Source organism: Canis lupus, chromosome 32 (assembly GCF_011100685.1).
Source record: "Canis lupus familiaris isolate Mischka breed German Shepherd chromosome 32, alternate assembly UU_Cfam_GSD_1.0, whole genome shotgun sequence".
Taxonomy (NCBI): domain Eukaryota; kingdom Metazoa; phylum Chordata; class Mammalia; order Carnivora; family Canidae; genus Canis; species Canis lupus.
Window position 1 is genome coordinate 27,642,395 of NC_049253.1, and position 26,630 is coordinate 27,669,024.

The 26,630-nt window shown below is 35.9% G+C and overlaps 1 protein-coding gene across 1 annotated transcript in view; it reads left to right on the forward strand.

Moving 5' to 3' along the window:
* The first annotated feature begins 642 nt into the window (after positions 1 to 642).
* FAM13A (family with sequence similarity 13 member A) overlaps positions 643 to 26,630 on the forward strand; it is a 319,784-nt gene continuing 293,796 nt past the window's right edge. Inside the window, 1 exon segment of the mRNA XM_038582151.1 lies at positions 643 to 901. Within this exon segment, the coding sequence (XP_038438079.1) occupies positions 827 to 901 (75 nt within the window). The 5' untranslated portion in view covers positions 643 to 826.

Genomic DNA, 26,630 nt, shown 5'->3' on the forward strand with positions numbered 1-26,630 from the left:
AGTAAAAAAACAGGACAGTTTCCTTCTGGCTTGCATGAAATGGACTTTTTAGCTCTCAGTTCAAATATTTGAGTATTGTAAAGTCTATCACGTTTTTCTAATGACACAGCATGTGAAGTAGAACATTGAAAGGTCAACCAGGGGCTATTTTCCAGACTATGAATCACACATATTGAATCGTGGAAGTCTGGAAGTCTGTTGTTTTATGTTTATCACCATTATATGTGAATAAGATAATTCAAAAGTAATTAGAAGTGGTAACAGTTACATAAAATAGAGTATTTTCATTTAGAACAATTGTGATAGAATAAAAATGGAGGGAAGAAATTTTTGGTAGAATTTCACTGGTTTCATAAGGGGCAATGGAATTGGAAAGTGCCTCAGAAAAGCGAGGAATGTGCCTGCAGATTGAAACCTGAGTGTGACTATGTGAGGTTTTCTTAGAAGTAGCAACAAGGAAGCAAGTTTGCATTTTCACGTTTTGCACTTAGTCCTTAGTAATGAATACCACCAGGTGATCGTGTCTTCTGACCCGAGAAAGCTTGCATGTGGTATCTGGCAAGTCAGGTTTAAGAAAAAGATGTCAGCAACTTACGGCCCAGGTCACATGACATCCTCTACTTGCCAATACTAGACGCTCTGGATCAGATTTCAACTCCAGGCAGTCCTGCCAGCCATGTGGGTTCAGCCGAATGAGAAGCAAAACCACACTTCCGAAAATGTCAGGAGCTGCTCCTCGCTTGCTGTGAGGCCTCTGGATTAGGAGCTGTTTTTCAAAAGAAAGCATATCTACTGAATGGAATTTTAATATTTTGCTGTCATTTTGATGTTTTCATCTGGTCTTCATCACTTCTACGAGGCACTTCCTGCGAGAATGGGGGCAGGCGCTCTGGCCATCTGTGTGAGTACAGGCCGCCCCTGTCGTCTGTGGACACTGTGGGGCTGGGGAGAGGCCTGTGCCCTCCTGGTTGGGATGAGATGTTGACGGGATTTCGTCTTTACTTTCTGGGAGGTGGGGGAAGGTTTGCTCCTTACATTCCTATCTATTCAAATGGACACGAAGCAGTGTTTGGGGCAGCTTTCGGCCTTTTTGTCTGCTTGCCCTTCCAAAAAAGATGAAGGAAGATGCCTGCCTCTGAGAGTTTCCTTGGTTCAGTCAACGTGATTTAAAGTAGAGCACTCTCGAGCGAGGGGTTCAGACTTTGTTGTTACGAATGAGTTAAATACGAATGCTGAAATGCAGTTACTGGAAAAATCTAGTGGCTAGATTGAGAAAGAATTAAAATAACCCCTAATTCGTTACTTCTGAGTATGTGTATGACCTTTTTCTATGCACATTTTTGTTTTCATTTAGTAATGCTAGAATTTGTTTCACTGTGGTTGCTGAAAGCCACGGGAAAAGAGCTTGTTCCATAAATGTTTGTGAATCCTTAATGGACTATAGAAATTTCTGGTTGTTATAATACAGCAGCATCAGTAAATAACACTGATGTAAAATCCATGGGGAAAATGTATATATTTCTAGGGCTGAATTAATGGATTTCAAAAGCAGTTCTGTTGGTGCTTATATATAACCTTTTGCAATAACCAAGTATTGTCAATTATACAATTCACAGAATGCTGTGATTTAAATTTTTATTTCAATAAATAAAATGCATATATAGTAAGCATACTTCTATGTCAGGCAGATACTGTATTCCAAGAGGGCATTTTATTTGTCTCCAAATGAGCTAAGTGAGAAAAATCTTACTCTTTATTATCAACTGCTCACTTCAAAAAATCTTACTCTATGTTATCAACTTGTATCAACATATTTAGGTCAGATCTCTTTTTTTCTTAAAGTTTCAGAAACAGCTACAATTTGTTGTAGGTTTTGATGGCATCCTAAAATATATAGAAATATCTGGGCAATTTTTTACACATATGCCCCAAATGGTCACCAGATGGTATATCAGCTCCACAGATTGAATTTTCTTAGTAAAACAGCCTCATTTCTGTGCTCAGAACTTTTCTGTGTCCTGTGTGACTGTCTCTGTGTCTCTTGTCCTTTTAGTCCTGAGATTTGTAGCATCCAGGTATCCAGCTGGTTATCTTTTTATCACAATGAGGACTTTTCTTCAAAATCTGATTTTTTTTTCTAAGATACTGAGCTTTTGTTTTACTGCATTATTCCAGCTTTATAAAACACTTTTTTTGTTTAAAGATTTTATGTATTTATTCATGAGTGACAGAGAGAGAAAGAGAGGCAGAGACAGAGGCAGAGGGAGAAGCAGGCTCCATGCAGGGAGCCTGATGTGGGACTCAATCCTGAGACCTCAGGACCACGCCCTGGGCCGAAGGCAGGAGCTAAACCACTGAGCCATCCAGGGATCTCCCAATAAAAGAAATAAATACTTCAGGACTGGAAATGTGTAGAGGATGAGCCAGCAGATCGACCTGTTATGATATTTTGCAGTCCTCTCTGCCTGAGTAGATCCTTACTTCCTGCCCTTGGCCTGCGTGCATTGATCTCTACCTTGACGGGAATGCAGACTAACCCATGTATGAAACTCCATATTTTTCCTTAGTTTAATCCAAAGTATATACAAAATTTCATGTAAGGTTGACATAAAAATCCTACCATTTAAAAGATTATTTACTGTAGTAGAAGAGCAGTCTATTCCTATTCTTTAACTTCAGGTTAGGCTTTGTGTTGGATCCCAGTTCTACTTACGAGGATATATTTGTTTTTAGGAGTTTTCACATAGTATTTCTGGAAAAACATAGCTATTGGAGAACAAAATACTTTTTTTTAATGTTTGTGGTAGAAAAGTGGAGACTAATCACAAATAAAAATAAGCATAGGGGCTGACATACTTGTTTTTAGTTTGAGACTTCTTTACCTAGACATATGTTAACAACTGTTCAGGTATCCTGTTACTGAAGTTAGTACTTTTTAAAAAATTTTATTTTGTTTTATTTAAATTCAATTAACACAATGTATTATTAGTTTCAGAGGTAGAGTTCAGTGATTTATAAGTTGCATATAACACTCAGCGCTCATATCCTGTGCCCTCATTGATGCTTGTCACCCAGTTACCCCGTCCCCCACCGACCTCCCCTCCAGCAACCCTCAGTTTGTTTTCTTGTTCTTTTTTTTTTTTCTCAGTTTGTTTTCTATAGCTAAGTGTGTCTTATGGTTTGTCTCCCTCTGATTTTGTCTTAATTTTCCCTCACTTCTCCTATGGCCTTCTGTTTTGTTTCTTAAATTCCACATATGAGTGAAATTTTATAATGGTCTTTCTATGCTTGACTTATTTCATTTAGCACGATACCCTCTAGTTCCATCCATGTAATTCCAAGGGGCAAGATACCAGTTTTTTGATAGCTGAGTAATATTCCATTGTTATATATACCACAGAAGACAGTTCTTTAGACAAGAGTATCAGACATTTGTGGTTATGTGTATGCACATATACATATGTTGATGTGGGATATAGACTATTTCAAAGACACTACATTTCTATGTCCATTGACTAACCATCTTTCTCTTCCTCGTTCCATTTAGCTCTTTCATGTTTCTAGTGCTACTAATAAAACCATAATTGGCTCAAAATTTTACTTACATTACTACTTATATTTACAAAGAAATTGTAGCTTCTTCACTATTAACATCTATTTTTCCTCAATAAACCACACCCAGGCAGAATGAGAACCATACCTGCCAGTTAATATTGTCTTAGTCTCTTCTAGTTTTATTTTTATTTTTTTTTAATTTTTACTTATTTATGATAGTCACACACACACAGAGAGAGAGAGAGGCAGAGACATAGGCAGAGGGAGAAGCAGGCCCCATGCACCGGGAGCCCGACGTGGGATTCGATCCCGGGTTTCCAGGATCGTGCCCTGGGCCAAAGGCAGGCGCCAAACTGCTGCGCCACCCAGGGATCCCGTCTCTTCTAGTTTTAAATGTCACTTTGAGATGACTCAAACTATCTCAGGGGAATCTTGAGTCTTTCAGACCTCTTGCACCTCCTGTGTGGAATCTGAATATTTAGAGGAAGCTGGGTTGAGAGTGGGAGCTGGCATATTCTAATGGCTGGAGAAAAAGGGACCTAGAGGGACGCCTGGGTGGCTCAATGGTTGAGTGTTTGCCTTCAGTTTAGGGCATAATCCAGGGTCCTAGGATAAAGTCCCAAATTGAGTCCTGTATCAGGCCCCCTGCAGGAGTCTGCTTCTCCCTCTGCCTGTGTCTCTGCCTTTCTCTCTCTCTCTCTCTCTCGTGAACAAATAAAAATAAAATATTTAAAAACGGGGGGTGAGGGGGGTGGTGCTTAGAATACATGTGTGTTGATTCTTATATTCTGGATATTCTTATATTCTGCTGAGTTCAGGTATCAAATCTTTGGTGAATTGGTGGGCAAGTTCTGTTGGTATTATCAGGGCCCTGCAGTCCAGTTCTCCTGACTTTGCCCCAATTTTGGTGCTGGGAACAATTCCAAGGATATCCTGAGCCTTTGTCCCTGACTTGAGCCCCTTCACTCCTGTAGCCTCACTACCTGGTATCCCCAGCTATCTTACATCTATCCCATAATACAGGTAAGAGCTGTGGTCTCAGTACAGAAAAGCTCACAAACCATATTAGATATTTTAGTCACAGATTTATTGAATCAACTTAAAACACAGCACAAAACAAGGAGGGAAAGATCTGGTAGGCTTACCTATTTAGAAAGGGTTTCAGTGGGATGAAAGGCCCACATTCTGAGTCCTGTGTTACATAATATTCATTTATTCTGTCTCACCTTCTCTACCATATCAGCCTTCCCTGATCATGCTGGGTTTTTATGAGGACCAGTGTTGAATGGGAACAAGGGTCTCAGCAGTTAGAATGTGTCTGGAACCAACATAGCTTGCTTTATCATCAGAGGCAAGGTGTGCCTAGGTATAGTTGTAACTTGCTAACATACTCCTGAACAACTATGTATTTTTATCTGCATATCTCAGGCAGACAACACATGGGGCCAGAATGGGTATAATCAACAGGTGACTCATTTAAGACATGAATATTTTGGTGTCTCATAAATGTTGGGAGCCTAACGTGGTTCTTTCATCTCTATTTAATTATCTATGTCGACTATGTCTACCACGCTATCTCCTTACATATTGTTAATACTTCTCCTCATTGTTAGTTTCTCTTTATTCTCTATTTAGCCAAACTGAATTTTCTTAAATAATACAAATATTATGCAAGTTCAAGTTCCAAACCTATCATGGTTATCTTTGTTGTTTCTAGTTTTATGTTTGGTACCAAATTCATCTCACACAGATTACATTTAGGTTTCTTAAATGCTATGATGAGTTTCTTCAAAAAAAATTTTTTTTTTTACCACCTGTGTTTTCTTGTCTTTATTTTGTTTAGACTTTTAGAAAGAATATGGGCTTTGTTTGAAGCCAGGCAGATCTGAGCTTAATCTTGGTTATGTTATTCACTTTACTCTGACTTTATACATTATTAAGCAGTATGCTTTCTTAATAGTTTATTTTAAAGAGCTTTCACCATCTGTTCAGCTTCCTTGACATTATGTATTTATTTGTCCCACTAGCAGACAGTAAGGTTTGGACCACAGTATCATGCATATCTTACTTATCTTACTTATATCTCTTAACCTATTTCAGAGCTAGACAGTAGTAGTTGTTCAGTAAATGTTAGGTTTTACAGTTCCACCTCTCTTTTCTGTGCTAATGCATGATTTAAGTGTATTTTATTTTTATTTATTTTTATTTATTTTTAAAGATCTTATTTATTTATTCATGAGAGACACACAGAGAGAGAGAGGCAGAGACACAGGCAGAGGGAGAAGCAGGCTCCACGCAGGGAGCCCGCTGTGGGACTCGATCCCGGGGCCCCAGGGTCACACCCCGGACCGAAGGTGATGCTAAACCACTGAGCCACCAGGGCTGCCCGTGTATTTTATTTTTAAATGAATCTTGTGAAGATCCTCCAAAAGCTAAAGTCATGTCTGCAAAGGCATTCTGTCTTTGGTGGTGCTTTTTGTGATAACGGCACAATTTTCCATTTATGGGAATAAGCAGTATAATTGTAAGTATTTTGACTTTTGAGTCTCCACCTGAGGAGCACTTGAATTCTCCTCCTGTAAAACTGCACGCAGTCCACGCAAGTAACTGCACATCCTTTCCATCTCAGATGATGTGTAGGCTGGTCAGAGCATAGCTTTCCCTCAGGTGGGCATGTAATCTGCTTAATCAGGGTAATTAATACCAAGTGTCTCAACAGGAAAATCCTGAAAGATATCTCAGTAGCTCAGGGAAACAGATAAAGACATAGATTACTCAAAGTCTGAGGCAGGTTGACAGAATCTCTCCTCCATCTGGTGACTCTAGTATCCACGCTGCCTCCATCCTGTGAGATATTTGCTATTTCAGCCTGTGACCACGTATCCCCTAGCTTATATCAGGGGAAAAAAGGAGATGGAGGAGGCACGCATGCTTTTATCTGCCTCATTCTGGAAGTGATACATTTCTCAGAGTTCTTTTCTTTGAACTACTCCTGTGTTCCCATGTAAGCAAAGGTGATTTGGAAATGCAGAGACCTTCCTCATGGAATATTTATAAACACTAATTCTGGCCCATAATCTAAATTTCTTAAAAAGAAAGATGTATGCTCCATGATTGGGATAAAGCAGACTGTCTCTAATTTCCCTACTGAATGTAAACAAGGAATTATACACCCCAGGTGCTGCTGACAGATACCTTATCTATGGATCAAGAGGGAAGACAGCCTGAGGATAGCTTAATACAGGAGTAAACGGCAGAGCAGTGGTGACGTTCATGAGCCACTGAATACTCCTAGCTTAGAATCTTTCCTTCCCCTGAACTCCTTTGTATTAGTATAATGGGATAATAAATGTCCTTATTATTTTAACCAGTTTGAACTAGAATTTCAATTACTTGTAGTCAAAACAGCTTAACTAATATACTTCATCATGCAGTGGCTTGCTGTACAATGGTTTTAGGAAGCTTGTCATGAACTGGAATGAGGCAAGATTTGAAAGCAGGACACATGGCTTTGAGTCTTGGCTCAGCCATTTACTGGTTGTGTGACCCTGGGCAAGATACTTAACCTCTCTCTTAACTATTAAATAAGGGTAATAGCCTCAGTCAGACTATTGTGAGATCCAAATAAAACAATAATGTATAAATACATTGAAAACTTCATAAAAACATTACCTTTGTTATGTGGCAGACTACTATGTCTTGTCATTATGAGTGGATTTTACTTCTTTAAAATAAAATGAAAGGAATTCTGTGATCTGAGGGACTGTTGATCTTATTGGATTTAGATCAAATTTTAAACAGGATTAAACCTTTTATTTTGCTTTTTTTCTACAATAAACCAATGAAGTATTTTAGGAAGACAAGATTAGTGATAAACATAGACATGTTAGTTTTCCTATGCAAATCTGAATTGTATTGCAAGAAGAATTTTCATCTCTGCCATGCAGAATTCAAAAATCAAACAAAAACATGGTCGAGATTAGTGTTTAGAGTCTGAATATGGGTCAAGTTCCTAGTTTCTAGGTTACTTATTTCAGGGTCAGTTTCTCTGAAGCACAGTTGGTTGCGTGTATTGGTTTAATGTCCTTGTTTAGAAGATTGTAAGTAAGCTTTAGTGACAGTGGTGAAAAGTGCAAAGGAACATGAAGTAACATATATAGTGAAAGAATGGGGTAATTGGGTAAAGGAGACAATGCTAAGATAAATTAGATTAAATTTAATTTAATCTGATCTAAATCTTAAAGCTGATTTGGGCAAATGAAATTCCAAAGATAAGAAGCTTGTGTCTAGTAGTTTCTGAAATAGCAACTGTAAGAACCCCTGCTTGAGCTCTAATCTGAAACTGTGGATTTCCAGTGATTTAAAAAGAGGTACTGTAACAAGTAATAATTGTTTTTTTAAGTCTATAAGTAAATATTTATAAGTCTGTGTAACTAGCAGGTGGATTGGAGATTTTAAAGAAATTATTCAAAATGCTTGGTTTATGGAAAAATTCTACAACTTCAAATTATTTACAGCTACTTCTTTAAGACTGCTAATATTGGAGGGTCTACCATATTGGATGTTAACAGAAATTAAAACTGTTTAAGGGGATCCCTGGGTGGCGCAGTGGTTTGGCGCCTGCCTTTGGCCCAGGGCATGATCCTGGAGACCCGGGATCGAATCCACGTCAGGCTCCCGGTGCATGGAGCCTGCTTCTCCCTCTGCCTATATCTCTGCCTCTCTCTCTCTCTCTGTATGACTATCATAAATAAATAATAAAAAAAATTAAAAAAAACTATTTAATAATGGCAGCTGCTTGGAGAATAATAATTGCTGGATTTCATCTTTATTCTCTAAACTATAGATGGATCTAGAATATAAATGCCAAAGTGATACCATAAAACAATAATTTTGGATCAAGGAATGTCTTTGTAAAGGGGAACCAAGAGAGAAACTAAAGAAAAAGAGTGGTAAATTTTTCTGACAAATAACTAAAATGTCTGCACAATCTCAAATTACATTAACAAAATGCCAAAAGAAAACTAGCAGAGATATTTACAACACATGTGACTTAAAAATTACCTTGTTTTTAATATAGAGAAATTCTTACAAGTCAGTAAGAAAAAGAAAACTAGCCATTGAAAAAACGAACCAAAGCTTATGAACAGGAGGTTCACAAAAAATAAAGTACTAATAAACATAAGAAAATTACTTAGTTTCACTCATAGTTAAATCTGGGAAAACTTTAAAATTTTTATAATACCCAGGGATGTCAGAAGAATCGGAATCAAATACTCTCACATGCTATTGATCAAGCTGTAAGATTGGTTAAATCAATTATAGTATTACATGTAATGTTAAGTAGCTATATGTGCCAATATGGAAGGACCTCCAAAATTGATCACGTAGCAAAAGCAAGGTGCATAAATATACAATAGTATAGTTATATTTGCCTCTTTCAAAATCTAATATATATATATAGATAGATAGATAGATAGATAGATATGCTTAGTTATACATAGAAAATTTCTGCAAGGAAATGCAGTAATTGGAGCTGGAATAGGGAGATTTTTCAGTTTAAATTCTCATGTTTAAGGTTCAGTGAAGTGCAGATATTAAATTTCTAAAAATAAAGAATAGCCAAGAATGGACTAATAGCTTTGTCTAAAGAAATGAGTCATTTATAATAATGAAGGAACTGCATATTTGAATGTCCATATATTACTTTTACAAATACATTTTGAAATATATAAAGTACTTGAAATTGTCTAATATATAAAAAGAGATAAACTTTCCCTGCACATTTCCTAAGGCAGACTTAGAGCTGAGTAGAATGTAACAAGACAGTTTTACCAAGAAGAAAGAAGTGGAAAAGTGGAAATATCTAAAAATTGAGCTGGTTGTCTCATGAGGTGGTCGGCACTCCGTCACAACAAGTAGGAAAGAGGCAGCTAAGTAGTGCTGGGTTGACTTATCATGGGCAAGTCATGAAATTAGAGTTCTAGGTGAGATGTCCTTGCAACGTTCTAGGATTCTTTGAATCAGTGTGTACTTCCCAAAATTTTTAGCTTTCAGTCATTTGTTAGACTGCTGGGAATTTAGCATATGTAGGTCTTTTTACCTCCGTACTTCTTCAGTTAGGGCTTCCTTTATGTGGAGGATTATTTGGTTGTCCAAAGGTGAAGGCAGGCTTCCATGATCTTAATAAAGTTAGGTTCCAGGGGAGGCCACATTTTAGCTAGTAAATGAAGTCTCATTAAGCTGTAAAACAATAGATATTTTTTAAATGAAATAATTAGAAGATATTACTACAAGATTGCTAAATTTTCACTTCACTTCTGTATAGAAAATGTGTAAGTTAAAATTATACAATAGAACTCAATTGAATGGTTCATTCTAGGAAAACTATAGAATAACAGTAGAAAAATTAAAAACAGTTGTTTGAGGACAATTTTGATGTAAAATTGTCTTACCAGGTAATTTACTTTTGGTTTCAATTTCCAGAGTTTCCTTTAATACTTAAGAAAATAGCTTCAGTTTAAAATATAGTTTTAGTTAAAATATAAATAAATGATCTTATATACAAATTTCATTTCAGTGCCTTGCATTGTAAATTATTCATGTAGGCCTGTAAATACTTACACGCAGCATTGGTTTTAAGCCTACTTGGATTTTCTGAAACTATATGTTTTAGTCTTAATTTTTCCCAAAACAAAATGTGTTTAACACTGTAGCTCTTCTTACTGTATTAGATCTTTAACTTTAGATGAGTCTTTGTAACTTAAAAAAAAAAAATCCTTCTTTTGGTTTATATTCTGCTAAACTTGAGAAACAATGGCAGGAATAGTCTTTCCAGGAACATTTTTCTTCATCTTACAAACTATTTTTTGTTTCAAGTTTTTATTTAAATTCTAGTTAGTTAGTATATAGTGTGATATTAGTTTCAGGAATAGAATTTAGTGATTCATCACTTAGCTATAACATTCAAATTTGACTCACTGCAGCCTCATGCAATACAGTTCTCTTCTGTCTAAATCTTCCTTGGTTCTGCTAAGACTGCCAACACTGATGAACAAAAGGTTTAACACTAGTGACATTAGAACTATCCCTTTTTTCTCTTCAAAAATCAAGGAACTTTAAAAATGTATATCTTTATTTTTTTAAGTAGACTCCACACCCAAGGTGGGGCTTGAACTCATGTCTTGAGATCAAAAGTTGCATGTTCCACTAACTGAGCCAGCCAGGAGCCCCCAGATGACCAGGGGATTCTAAGCATATGAATGTTACTGCACTTTCAGGATTTTTTATACATTGATATAATAGGAGTAATCCCTTAAAAGTTACCCACTCCAGAATTTACCTATTTCATCTAGAATTACTGAAGAACAATACTGTATGCTATTAAAATGAAGAATGTGGAGTACTTCTGAAGGCATTATTAATGCTAGTATATTCTTTCTACTGATAGTCTTATTTTGACATAAAATTATTAAGTATTTGTTGACTCTCTTTTCCATGTTTTTAACAGCTTTTTTGAAGTGTAATTTACAAACCATATACTTATTGATGCAATTTAATGATTTCAGTAAATTTACCACTTGTGTAGGTAACACCACAATCTAGTTCTAGAACATTGTCACCTCAGTAAGATCCCATGTGCCCATTATGAACAATAGTTATATTCCTACAATCTGTCTTCCACCCCCCAAACCTCAGACAACCACTAATTTACTATTTTCTAAATGTTAACTAAATGTTTCAGTACATTTACCTTTCAAGGACACTTGATACCAATGGAATACATACAGTATATGTTCTTCTGTGACTGGCTTATTTCACTTAGCATAATATTCCTGAGGCTCATCCATGTTGTAGCATGCATCAGTATTCCTTTTTAGTTTCTGAGTAATATTCTATTATATATCACATTTTATTTGTTCATTTGTTGATAGACATTTGGGTTATATCCTTTTTAAAAAAATTTAAATTCTATTAGCCAACATATAGTACATCATGACTTTCAGATGTAGTGTTCAATAATTACCAGTTGCATATAACACCCACTGCTCATCATATCATGTACCCTTCTAATGCTCATCACCCAATTACCCCATCCCCCCACCCATCTCCCCTCCAACAACCCTCAGTTTGTTTCCTATAGTTAAGTCTCTCTCATAGTTTTTCTTCCTCTCTAATGACTTCCTATGCATTTTCTATCCCTTCTCCTATGATCCTTTGCACTGTTTCTTATATTCCATAAATGAGTGAAACCACATGATAATCGTCTTTCTCTGATTGACTTATTTTGCTCAGCATAATACCCTCCAGTGTTATCCACAGTGATGTAAATGGTAAGTACTCATCCTTTCTGATGGCTGAATAATATTCCATTGTATATGTATACCGTATCTTCTTTATCCATTCATCTATCAGTGGACATCTGGGATCTTTCCAGAGTTTGGCTATTGTGGACTTTGCTGCTATAAACATTGGGGTGCAGATGCGCCTTTGGATCATTACATTTATATCTTTGGGGTAAATACCTAGTAGTACAATTGCTGGGTCATAGGGTAGCTCTATTTTTAACTTCGTGGGGAATCTCTGTACAGTTTTCCAGAGAGGCTGCACCAGCTTGCATTCCCACCAACAGTGTACGAGGGTTCCCCTTTCTCCACATCCTCACCAACATTTGTTATTTCCTCTTGTTAGTTTTAGCCTTTCTGACTGGTATGAGGTACTATCTCATTGTGGTTTTGATTTGTATTTCCCTGATGCTGAGTAATGTGAAACATTTTTTTCATGTGTATGTTGGCCCTTTGTCTTCTTTGGAGAAATGCCATGTTCATGGCATTTGCAGAAATGTTCATGTCTTCTGCTCATTTCTTGACTGGATTATTTGTTTTTTGGGTGTTGAGTTTGATAAGTTCTTTATAGATCTTTATAGCCCTTTATCTGATATGTCACATTTGGGCTATTTCCAGCTACTAAGAATAATGCTGCATTTGAATGGGTACCTAGGAGTGGAATTGCTGGATCATATGCTAAATTTATGTTTAATGTTTTAAGAAACTGCCAAATATTTTCCAAAATGATCAAACCATTTTACATGCCTATTTTCAATATCAGAATCCCAGTTTCTCCACATCCTTGTCAGCATATGATATTGTTACTCTTTTGTTATTAAAGCCATTCTAGTGAACTTGTAGTGCTGTTACTTAATGACTAATAATGTTAGGCATTTTTCATAGACCTATACCTATTTGTATGTCATCTTTGGTTAAATGTCTGTCCATGTCTTTTGCCCATTTTTGTTTTTATGGAGTTGTTGGTTCTTATTGAATTGTATCCATAATATATAAAAAGAACTCTTAGAAGTCCTTTGTCAGATACACGACCCACTGGGAGTAGGGGTTTTGTCCTGTGTTTAAGACCAATTCAGCCAGAACCAAAGCTGCCAGTTTCATTACTGTTGTGCCAACCCCGCTAGGGGGATAAGAGGGGCTGGGAGTAGGCTCAGGCAAGAGTGCCACAGTTTATTCTTCACCAAACTTCATCAGCTTTTCAAGAATAAGTGTCTTTCAATTTGTTTTTTGTCTTTGGTCAGTTTCTAGATCTCTGAAATGATTGTTTTGACAATTTGTCCAGCTTTGTATTGTTTTGTTTAGGAAAGGACTTGTTAGATCCCTGTACTCTTTCACTGGAAGTCAGCAGTAGGTCTTGACTTCATTTTATATAGGAAATTTAACTTTTCATTTTTCTTGCTATAATAGTGATAACATGTCTAGTGTATAAAATTCAGGAAATAAGTAAAAAGGAAAAAATGAGATTCCATAACTCAGAACTAAACATGTACTATGTTTGCTTATGCCTTATAGTTTTTCTGTGAGCCTATAAACTTATGAACTTATGAAAACAGATTAGTCTTGGCATTAGTTTCATAGTGTTCTTCCACGCACCCTCCCTCCCCCCCCCCCCCCCCAACAGTATACTGGGACTATCTAGAGGTCCCAGTTGTATAAGAGTCTTGCTCACTGTTACTTGCCCCTCCCCTCTGTTTGGAGACCAGGGTAGAAGGAGCACAGCCTGGGAAGAGGCCTCAGCTTTTCCTCCCTCCAGAAATTTAAATCAGTTTACATCCACTGTTTCTTACCCATACTTTTTTCTCTTTTCTTTTATTTATTTTTATTTTTTTTATTTATTTTTCTTTTTTCTCTTTTCAAAAAAATTTTCATGAGTAGGAAGGATGACAAATGGCATTACATTTTTTTTTTTTTTTTGCCTACCTTTGATTACTATGATCTTCACCACCTCCTGAGAAAATCTATTTTATCTTTAGAAGTGATTATCATTTCTTCTTTGTATGTCTTAAATTCTATCTCCGGATAACTACCAGTCACTTTCTGGTTTGTCCTCTGAACCACATGGCTGCTCTTTTAAAATCTGGAAGTTTTTCAACCCCAATCTTCTCATTTGAGTATAACTATACGAGGTTCTTCATTCTTTCCTCACATAACATGGTTCATTTTTTAAATTATTAATTTTTAAAATTAAAAAAATCATTTGCTTATCACGTCATCAAAGTCTTCCCAGCTATTTATTAATTGGTTAAAGTATGTTCTCTGGTAATTTTCTCAAGGAAGGTTCAAGGACAGCTTGATTGGTTATTAAATTTGGCTCATGCAGTCTTCCCATAGATGTTTTAAAGTCTTATTTGTTGTCTTCTGATGTTAAATACTGCAATCTGTAAGTTTGAAGCTACTTATTTTCTTTCCTTATTATGACATGATTTTTCCAGGCTGCCTTAAGGACTCTTCTTTATTGTCAGTCTAGAAATTTCCCTAGAATATATCTTCATGTGAGCTGTTCTAATCAGTTTGTAGATTCAGGGCTTCTGTTGAAACAAAGTTTTTTAAATTACTTCTTTAAATATTCTATACCAGTATTTGGTTTTCTTCTTTGGAAACTCCAGTAACACATATATTGGAGCTCATTAAACTGATTTCTGTAGTTATTTCTTAAATCCTTGTCATTCTTTTTTTAATGTTTCATTATGTCTACTTTTCTCATTTATGTCTTCTATGTCCCTTGCTGGGCTGTTAATGGTTTCTGTTCTCCTTTATACTCTTGATAATTTAGTCTTTATTTCTGAAATGTTTTTGTCTTTTCCTTCCTTTCACAATTCTGCCAGTTTCCACATCACATACTCTTATAGACTGATTATCTCTTCCCTACATGCTTGCATTTCTGCTTTGTGGTATCTTTTCATCATTGTAATCAATTCATTAACTTTTAAAATATACATAACAAAATTTGCCATTTTAATCATTTTTTGATGTATGATTCATTTTTAAAAAGATTTTATTTATTTATTCATGAGAGACACACAGAGAGAGGCAGCGACATAGGCAGAGGGAGAAGCAGGCTTCACGCAAGGAGCCTGATGTGGGACTTGATCCCAGGAATCTGGGATCACGCCCTCAGGCAAAGGCAGGCACTCAGCCACTAAGCCACTCAGGTGTCCCTGATGTACAATTCAATGGCATTAGTACACTCATGATATTGTGTAACAATTATGATTATCTCCTTTAGAACTTTGCATCTTCTCTAACATAAACTTTGTACCCATTAAATAACTGCCCACCCACCCCCTACTCCCAGTCTCTGGTAGCCATTGTTCTACTTCTAGTCTCTAGGTTTCTGACTATTCCAGGTATCTCATAAGTGAAACATACAATTTTTGTCCTTTTGTGTCTGGTTTATTTCACTTTGATACTTTTTTCAAGCTTCATTGATGTTATAGCATGTATCAGAGTTTCATTCCTTTATAAAGCTGAATAATATTCCACTGAATATATACATACCACATTTTGCTCATCTGTTGATTAACATTTGGATTATTTCTACTTTTTGGCTGTTATGCATAATGCTGTTATGAACATAGGTATATTAAGTATCTGCATCTTTGCCTTTAAGGAATATATCCAGAAGTGAAATTGCTGGATTACATGGAAGTTTATATTTAACTTTTTTTTTTTTTTAAAGATTTTATTTATTTATTCATGAGAGAAGCAGAGACATAGGCAGAGGGAGAAGCAGGATCCATGCAGGGAGCTCGATGTGAGACTCAATCCCAGAACCCTGGGATCATGACCTGAGCCAAAGCCAGACGCTCAACCACTGAGCCACCCAGGCATCTCTATATTTAACTTTTTGAGGTACCACCTGTTTTTCATAGTGTTGTACAACTGTTATATTACCACCAGGGGTGAATGAAGGTTCCAGTTTTTCCACGTCCGTTTTGTTTTTTGATTTTTTGATTTGTTTTTTTATAGCCACCTTAATGTATGTAAAGCAGTATCTCATTTTGGGGTTTGTTTTGTTTTCATTGCAGAATGATTCTGATGTAGGAGGTTTTTTTTTGTCTGTTTTAAATTTTTTTAACATTGAATCTTTTAAAAATGTTTTTATTTAAATTCCAGTTAATATCGATGTTGTATTAGTTTCAGGTGTACAATATATTGATTCATCATTTCCATACAATACCCAGTGCTCATTACAAGAGCACTCCTTAATCCCCATCATCTGTTTCATCTACCCCCCCCCCCCCCACCTCCCACTAAACATCAGTTTGTTCTCTATAGTTAACGGGTCTGTTTTTTGGTTTGCTCCCCTCTTTTTCTTCTCATTTGCTCATTGTTTTGTTTTTTAAATTCCACATATGAGTGAAATCATATTGTATTTGTCTTTCTCCAAAAGACTTTTCCACTCAGCATGGTACCCTCTAGTGCTATCCACGTCATTGCAAATGACAAGATTTCATTCTTTTCTATGGTTAAGTAATATTCCATTGTGTATATATACATATACCACTTCTTTATCCAATCATTAGTCAATGGACTCTTGGAATGTATTCATAATTTGGCTATTGTAGATCATGCTACTATAAAACCAGGGTGCATGTATCCCTTTGAATTAGTATTTTTGTATCCTTTAGGTAAATACCTAGTATTTTTGTATCCTTTAGGTAAATACCTAGTAGTGCAATTGCTAGCTTGTAGGATAGTTCTATTTTTAACTTTTTGAGGACGCTCCATGCTGTTTTCCAGAGTGGGTGCACCAGTTTGTATTCCCACCAACAGTACTAGAGGGTTCCCTTTTCTCTATGTCCTCATCAAACCTGTTGTTTCCTTGCATTGTTGATTTTAGCCATCCTGACAAGTATGAGGTGATATCTCATTGTTTTGACTTCTATTGTCTTGATGATCAGTGGTGTTGAACATTTTTTCATGTGTCTGTCTGTCATCTGTATGCCGTCTTTGGAAAAATGTCTGTTCATGTCTTCCCATTTTTTAATTGGATTATTCATTTTTGGGGTGTTGAGTTTGATAAGTTCTTTATAGATTTTGGATACTAACTCTTTACAAGATATGTCATTTGCAAATATCTTCTGTAGATTGCCTTTTAGTTTTGTTTATTTTTTCCTTCACTGTGCAGAAGCTTTTTATTTTGATGAAGTCCCAGTGGCTTATTTTTGCTTTTGTGTTCCTTGCCTCAGGAGATATATCAGAAGTTGCTGTGGCTGATGTCAAAGAGGTTACTGCTTGTGATCATGGTGGTTTTGATCTACCTTTCCCTAATGACCAGTGATAGTGAGCATCTTTTCATGTGCTTATTGACCATTTGTTGTCTTTGGAGAAATATGTATTCAACTTTCTGCCCATTTTTGATGCAGGTTGTTTGGGAGCTTTTTGGTTGTTTAGTGGTAGAAATTCTTCATATATTCTGGATATTAATTCCTTATCACATGTAAGATTTGCAGATATGTTCTCCTATTCTGTGGATTGCCTTTTCACTCTGTTGATAGTGTCTATTAATGCATAAGACTTGTTAATTTTGATAAAGTCACATTTATATTTTGTTATTGCTTGTCTTTGGCATCATTTCCTTATTCAATTTTTTTCTGTTCGGTTACAGTTTTTTTTTTTTTTTTTTTGAGGAACCTCCATACTGTTCTCCATATAACTGCACCAATTTAAATTCCCTTTCAAGGAAACAAGAGTTACCTTTTCACATTTTTGTCAGCACTTCTCTCTATTTTATAATAGCCATTCTAACAGGTGTGAGGTGATACCTCATTGTGATTTTTATTTGCATTTCTCTGACTAGATGTTGGGCATCTTTTCATATACCTGTTGGCCATTGGTTTGACTTCTTTGGGAAAATGTCTATTCAGATCCTCTGCCCATTTTTTAATCAGATTTTGTTTTGTTTTGTTTTTTGCTTTTGCTCTTGAGCTGTATGAACTCTTTTTTTTTTTTTTAAGATTTTATTTATTTGAAAGAGAGCAAGCAAGAGACAGCACACACGAGTGAGGGGAGAGGAGGAGGGGGAGGGAGAAAGCAGACTCCCTGCTGAGCAGGGAACCCAATATGGGGCTTGCTCCCAGGACCCTGAGATTATGACCTGAGCCAAAGAAAGGCATATGCTTAACTGACTGAGCCACCCAGGTGCCCTGTATGAAGTTTTTATACATTTTGGATATTAACCTCTGTTCAGATATAATTTGCAAATATTTTCTCATTAATTAGGTTGCCTTTTTATTTTGTTAATGGTTTCCTTTGCTAAGCAGAAGCTTTTTAGTTTGGTTTAGTTCCACTTATTTTTGCTTTGTTCCCTTTGCTTTTGGTATCAAATCCAAAGAAATCATTGCTAAGAGTGATGTCAAGGAGCTTGGTGCCTGTGTTTTATTCTAGCAGTTGTATGGTTTCAGGTCTTATCCATTTTGGGTTAATTTTTGTGTATTGTATAAAATAGTGGTCTAGTTTCATTCTTTTGCATGTGGCTGTCTACTTTTTCCAAAATCACTTATTGAAGAGACTATCCTTTTCTCATTGTATATTCTTGGTTCCTTTGTTCTAAATTAATTCACCAAGTATCTGTAGATTTATTTCTGGGCTCTCTATTCTATTAGATTGATCTGTGTGTTTTTAATGTCAGTACTACACTATTTTGATTACTATAGCTTTGCAGTATAGTTTGAAATTAGGCCTCCAGCTTTGTTCTTCTTCAAGATTGCTTTGGCTATTTGGTTCTTTTGTAGTTGCATACCAATTTTAGAATTATTCTATTTCCATGAAGAATGCTATTGGAATTTTGATAGGGATTACATTGAATCTGTAGATTGCTTTGGGTAATATGGACACTTTAACAATATTCTTCTGATCCATGAACATGGGCCATCTTTCCATTCATTTATGCCATCTTTATGCTTTCTAAAAATAGAATGTTTCATGCAGTTTGTTGGATTCATTATCCATGGATTCTAGCTTAATCTTTAAGCTAGATTTAATTGCTTAAATCTACAAAGCTATAGATATTGAGATGCTGCAACATGTTTATGTAAGGATAACTAATAAGATACCCCTATGCTTTGCTTTTAAAATTAATGAGCTAGATTTGGGAAAAAATTATTTATAGAATGCTTCTTATTTCTTTAACATGTTCAATAAATGTTGAAATTCTGACAGCATTATTTGAAACTGGATTTTTTTTTTGCCTTCCATGTAAGAAAAAAAAAAAGTCTATAGATAGGTATTCTGAATGAACTCTATGATGTTATCAGGGTATAAGTCCCCCCCCCCCCCCCCCAGTTTTACTGGCCTAGTAAAAAAAAAAAGTAGAAGCTTAGCTTCTAGTTTCTGGATTGCTACATAGTCACAAGATAGCTACCAGGCCTTATATCTGTTATCTCAGCAGAGAACAGGGATATGGGTATCAGAATGAGTTATCCTCCCTTTTAATAAAAGGAATTTTTTCTGGTGATCCTCACAATTTCCATTTATATCTCATTGCCCAAATTTAGGTATATGGCCATCCTACAAGGATAATGCTACAAGGAAGGTAGTATATTTTAACTGGTTCCTATCAAACAAAATCAGAGTTCTGTTAATGGTGAAGAGAAAAATGACCTATTAATAAATAACTACAAACTCTGTCATAGTGTCTTTTGAAAGAATTGGTTTCCCCCAATAAATTTTTAACATTTTTCATCATTGACTCTCTTCTGGTTGTGATAGGTACTTCAACATTCATTATCTTATTAAACTCTCATAACACTGTAAATTAGGTGGTGTTGGGGTGCCTAAGTGGCTCAGTTAAGCAGCTGCTTTTGGCTCGGTCATGATCGCAGGGTCCTGGGATCGAGCCCCATGTAGAGCTCTGTGCAGTGGGGAGCCTGCTTCTCCCTTTCCATCCCCTCCTTCTGTCCACAGGCTCTCTCTCTCAAATAAATAAAATCTTTAAAAAAATTATAAAGTAGGTGGTGGTGTGGCATTTAATAGATGAGGATCCAATCATGGTGTAGATGAGAAATTTTATAAGGTCAACAGGCTGAAAGTGATGATGAGTTGGCTGCAGTACTTGTCCTGCCAGTGACCTCTAAGTTGATTCAGCTGTTATGGCTAGACAGAGACCATGGATCACTCTTATTGTTGCCTTTGCCCCTCTCCAAAGCTGCACATTTGACCAGAGGCTAGCATTCCTGTTGAGAATATGCAAGTCAGTGGCAAAACAAGTTTTCAAACCCAGGTACCCTAATTTCAGATGGAGTGCTTTCCCAATGACCCAGCCCTATCCAAGTTAATATGATTGTCTAGGTCTCTGTGTAAGAATAATCCAACAGTTACCACCATTAATTTAATTGGAATTTAGAATATATTCCTTTCCCTCCTAATTGTGCTGTCAAAATGGTGTTACTCTTTGTTCGTAGGGAGTCTCTTTGAGAGGTTCCTATCTTTTTCCCAATTTTTAGTAACAAAAAAAATACAAAACATTCATAAAAGTTGAAAGGATAACAAAATGAACATTTCATGTATTATCCACTTAAATTTAAAAATTTGCGTTCTACTCTATTTGTGCCCAGTCTATATCTTTCTTTGTGTGTGTGTATAGTATGTGTGTGTGTGTATGTGTGTGCATATATATAGCATATACATAAATATATACATATACACAGATATACATGAATATACTTTGTATTCAATTCTACAGTATATGAAGATACTCTACCCCTACTTCAGCATGCATCTCATAAGAATAAGGAACACACTACAAGTGAAATAAATTAGATCTTATACAATGTTGTTATACATAAAAACATTTATAAAAAGTCCATCTAATATACAACACATACTTAGATTTCCCCAATTGTCTCAAAGAGACAAGGCTTTTTGTTTTTTAAACCAGGAACCATTCAAGATTCATATATTACATTTAAAGTTTGTGTATTTTCTTTAAAATCTAGAATCAGTCTTTCCTTCATGATATTGATATTTTGAAGAGTCCAGGCCAGTTGTCAGTTAGAATGTCCCTCATTCATTTGTCTAGATTGATTGTTTTCTCATGGTCTTTTTCACTTATTCTTTTAGCAGCTGTATCTCCTGTAAACTGTAAGTTAGATTTAGAGGCTAGATTTGCATCAGTTTGAACATTTGTGGCAAGAATACCTTGTAAATGAGGTGTTTTGCATATTACATCAGGAGTACATGATGTCAGGTCATCTCATTGATAAATGAAGATAAATTTGATTTTTTGAGTTAAGGTGAATATACCCATATTTCGATTGTAAGGGAAGGGATCCCCCCCGCCTTGAAAAAACCATGTGTGATCTTTAATGCTGTGAGGATCCTGTTCTCCATCAACTTTTCACTTGATGTTTTAGTGTCCATTGATAATGCTTGATAGGGTCATTTGTTAAATGATTTGTGGAAGTTGATTTTTTTTTTTAAGATTTTATTTAAGAAAAAAAAGATTTTATTTACGAGATTGCATACACACATGAAGGGGGGACCCAGGCAGGGGGCAGAGGGAGAGGGAGAAGCAGGCTCCCTGCTGAGCAGGGAGCCCAGTGCATGGCTTGATCCCAGGACCCTGAGATCATGACCTGAACCAAAGACACATGTTTAACCCAGTAAGCCACTCAGACGCCCCAGTGATTTTTTTTTTTTATTCTGTTATTCTTCTTACATTTGGCTGCAGCATTTTCTTTTTCTTTTTAAAGATCTTATTCATTCATTTATGAGAGAGAGAGGGAGGCAAAGACATAGGCAGAGGAAGAAGCAGGCTCCATGCAGGAAGCCTGAAGTGGGATTTGATCCCTGAGCCAAAGGCAGCCGCTCAACCGCTGAGCCACCCAGGCATCACCTGGTTGCAGCATTTTCTAAATGCTAAAAAAGCCCTCTTTTCTAAATCTCATTTTTATTTACACAGTATATTATAATCACTTACAGTTGTTGTTGCTCCTGGTGCTCCACCTGTTGGAGATTTGGTCAGTAGAAGCCCATTTAATCTGGCCCACAGGTCTTTTTGGACACATCCCCTTAGTCTTTGACTATTTCCTTGCTTTCTGGAATAAGTCTCAGGTTTATCTTGTGCTTTCCTTGCACTCCTTTTATTTGGTGGTAGAGTGGCTTTCTAATGTCCACATTCCTGGTTAGATGTATTAGTCCTAGCCCCAGTTCCAGAGAGTTTTAAGGCCCACAGTTCTGAATTTAACCAGCAGTGTAACCTGATTGTTCTTCAAAGGACCTTAAAATCCCGGTACTTAAATTCTTGGAAGGTTGCCTTAAGGAAATACAAGCTATTGATTTCTGTAGTCTCAAATTGATTTTCGTATTAAGCTCTGCAAACAAAGAGCTGCATGTAGTGTTGGGCCCATATAGAACCACCAGTATTAAAGGTTCTGGAAATAGAGTACTTTGTCATGGTTAAGAGCTCAATCGACAGAGCCAGAGCACCTGGGGGTTACATTCTCTAAAACTTACTTGTTGTGTAAACTCAGGCAAATTCTCTTTTTGGACCTTAGTTTCCTTGTCCCAAGGAGAATAGTAAACATACCTACTGATAAGATTGCTTTAAAATTTAAAGATGTTAATTTTAAAATACAACAGAGCTGGTACAAAATCAGCACCCAATAAATGTTAGCTATCAAAATACTCAAGGCTTCTGAAACTCATCTCACTTACAGAATTGATTAAAGTGTTCTTTTCAGGTTTTAATATTAGAAACATTGATGCTGCTTCTGAGCATAACTGACTTTATTTTAAAGTGATCTAGAAACTTGTAAATAATCCTTTTTTTCTGTTTTACAAGAATGTGACTTTCCTCATTTCTAACAGGGGCACTCGATGGCCCAGTGTGCACTTTTTGTTCTTACCATATCCTTTGTGGAGGCAGAATTCAGAGTGCCATCTGCACTCAGATTGCCTGGTGTGACTCTTGGCTACACACATCCTTGATGTGACCTAGAGAGCCCATTACTTAGATCCTCTGTGCCTCTGTAAATGGGGATCTCAGAAGGCTCTTTCTTCATAGTATTTCTTTACTAGGGTTTAACAAGTGAAGTCATCTGAAGTATCTGAAGCCATGACAAACATAGTAAACTTACTCCCTATAAGTTAGCCATCATCTTTCTGACTTTCTCTTCTCTACAATCCTGGCTTTTTATATACCCTGATGATTATTTTATTTTTCAAGGTACTTTTATCAGTTGGGTGTGTGTGTGTATCTGTCTGTCTCAGAACAGACATGAATTCTGGCTACCTTAAGCCCAAAGAAACTAGTAGCAGGTTATGGAGTGACTCACCACATAGAAAGAACAGCTGAAGCACCAATGTCTGGGCAGCTCCAACAATGCAGGTGGCAAAAGTTAATCTAATGGTTCATTCACAGCTTGTGAGAATATCGCAGCTGGAACCAATTAGCTCTAGCCTTTTGCTGTGCTTGTGACAATCTGCTCAGGCGTCAGTGACCTGAAAGAGAGAAAGGTCTGATTGACCTGGTAGGGAGCCTGAGACCAGTTCTTGCTAGAGACAGGGTGGTTCTTTTCATTGGCAGTCCCTACAGAGTTATTCACAACAAGGGCATAAAGACAGGATATGTCACTAGAAAAAAAAAAAAAAAAGGTGGGGAAGTGAAGACTAGGTGACTGCAAACCAACAAATAATTGCATGCATTAGTCCCAGTGCATGCAGTTTGTTGGCTATCTAAGCTACTTTTTGGTAAAAAAAATAAAGCTGTAAAAAAAAAAAAAAAAAAAAAAAAAACAAGGCCACCAGCTCTTAATTATAAAAATTAGTATTGGTATAAAATTCAAGAGATATGGGCTCTAGTTTTGGCCATTTTTCACTGAGTGCACCGTAAGTTTTGGGAGCCTGGTATCTTTATTCCTAAAGTGATAGTATAAGCATTGAATTGACCCCTAAGGATTGTTTTAGTGGTAAAATCCCAAGATTCCCTGTCTTTTATAAATGTAGGAACCTATTTGCCTTTACATGTGTACACAAGCACACCACATATACACCAGTTTTCAAACTGAAATGATGGATGGGAATATACACAAACCAAAGTTTAAACAGTTAAGTTTGACTCCGAATACCTCAGCCATTATTTTTAGCTTATTTTATAAATCAAGAAAGGTAAGATGTATGTTTTAAAAGGTAAAATTCAATAGATACTGACATTTATAAAGTAATGATATATCATTATCTATAGTTATTTTTCCATGACTATTTAACTTTTATTACTTACCAGAAGGGATCATTATATTTATTGTAAGCTGCTATATATTTTTTAATAATTTAGGTATAAACTACTGAAGTAGTGTAGTTAGTAGTTTAGGCATAAACTACTGGTGACATCTCATTGCTTCCTGCTAGCTGATCTCTTCACCAACCAGGCTAGATGTGAGCAACACTTTATAGTGTGTATTTGTGGTCACTGACAAATTGATTGTGATGTCTTGAGAAATATAACTGTTTTGTTTCATTGTGGGTTTTTTTTAATATTTATTTTTAAAATGTCATACCAGTTACCAATTTAAAAAATAGAATTGAGCTGATTTCCTGTTCTTTTATTATGATTGCATATAAATTTTGTTTGTAGTATGGCTCTATATTGAGTAAACAGGTAGTTTAATTTGTAGTCACTTCAACTTCTGTGAGGTCCATTGCCTGTCTCTTACTTGAAAACTTTCTCATCTATAACATGGAGATTGCTTATCTATACTGTCTACTGACAGGAGATACACCTACTGGCTGCCATTCTGACTAAAGGACAGAGTGAAAAGCAGGGGCTGTCAACAGAGCACTAATTCAAGGTGTTAAACTCAAGCATAGACAGGATTTCTAAGGAAACCTTGACTTTCTAATAAAAAGTTAAGGAATCATGGCACATATATACAAAATTATTTTATCTTTGTCATTCAGTCATTCTTGCATATTTTAAGAGATGAGAGAGAATAATTAGATCATCAGACTACCAACTAGTATGTCTTGACCACCATGATACCTTTTTAAACAGCAAACTTTAGTCTAGACACATTATATCTCCATTTTTTTTTTTAAAGAAGAAATCAGAGTAATTTCCTGGAAGGATAATGGTGATGATCATGATGGTTGTAATAATGTATAACAATCCATAATTACTGAGTATGCCAAGTACTCTTCTCATTCCTTTATGTATATGAATTCATTTCAGTCTTCTATATTCCTATGAGATAGGAACTCTTAGCATCACCGTTTCACAATTGGGCATAGAGAAGTCAAGTGACTTGTCCAGGGTTCACAGCTAATTAGAGCAGAATGAAACTTGAAACAGAAAGCCTGGTTCCACAGTGCATGCTCCAAAACATTATGCTGTATTGTCTCTGTAAGAAGATAAAATGAAGTGAGATAAAATGTGTAAGATTTAACCTTATATCGCCAGCTGTTTTTAATGCTACATTTTGAAAGTATTTACAAGTATTCATAGGTTTTTAAACCCCCACAAAAAAGTTATTTGCTATTATAAATTTGGCTTAATTAATAAGTTCATAATTTGGTAACAGATCATAGTTATTGCCTATACTACTACTACTCTATAGTAGCTAACACTATGATATTATACTATTAACAGATACTAAATCTGTAGTATTATCTATAATATTAATAGATGCTAAATCTCTATTGTAACTTTACATTTGCTGAATTTTCACTAGAAAAATCTGGTTTTCAAGTATGACCTATCAGGGGGCACCTGGGTGGCTCAGTGGTTGAGCAGATATCTGCCTTTTTCTCAGGTTGTGATCCCAGGATCCTGAGATTGAGTCCTGCATCAGGCTCCCTATGGGGAGCCTGCTTCTCCTTCTGCCTATGTCTCTGCCTCTCATGAATAAATAAATAAAATCTTAAAAAGAAAATATAACCTACCAGAAGATGCAAACATCTCAATGGAAGTTGGTCTGATTCTGTAGATTGTAAAATTCAAAATCAGATCGAGAATACAGGAACCCTACTCAAAATCAAGATTGTAGGATTAACATTGTGTCATTATCTCAGGTCCTATAGAGTTGATTGTAGTATATTATTATAATTGTATATAAACTGCTCTAGGACATTAATATAAATCTAACTTAGGGAGAGAAACATGAACCTAGAGGAGGATGAAACTCTTACCAGTTCTGTGACTTCTGCCAAATTACTTAACTCTGATCTTTGCTTCCTCAATTCTAAACTGGAAGTAAGGTTTCTATTTTCACATGGTAATAGCTACATCAGCTTGCACTTGTAATATTTACACTTTCGTTGGTTGGTACATTCATTCTCAAAGAGTGAAAGTTTCCCCCAATCTACCACTTCTATCCCCAATTAAAATGGTTTGCATTTTCCCAGCTTTTCAGTGTTTAGACTTACGGATATATAACATTTATATAGCACACATGCTTTAAAAAGAAAATCCCTCAGTTATAAAAGATAAATTTTGATATAGTTTAACACTTCCTGGGATACCAATTTCTATTAAAAGAAATATTTGTATGGATTTTTCATTGTGGCAATAACTTAAATGTAAGCTGCATTTTTTAACTTATAATATGTACAGTCTTGTGAAATGTTTAAATTGTGACTACCTGAAATGTTGCTGTTTCAGAGATGGAATATTTTGAACTTCAGTGAGAATTGAGCTGATTTCCTGTGCCAAAATACTGATGAGATATTCACAGATGTAATTAAATCAGAGAAACAAATGTTCACTCTACTCATATACATTTTTTTGTCTAA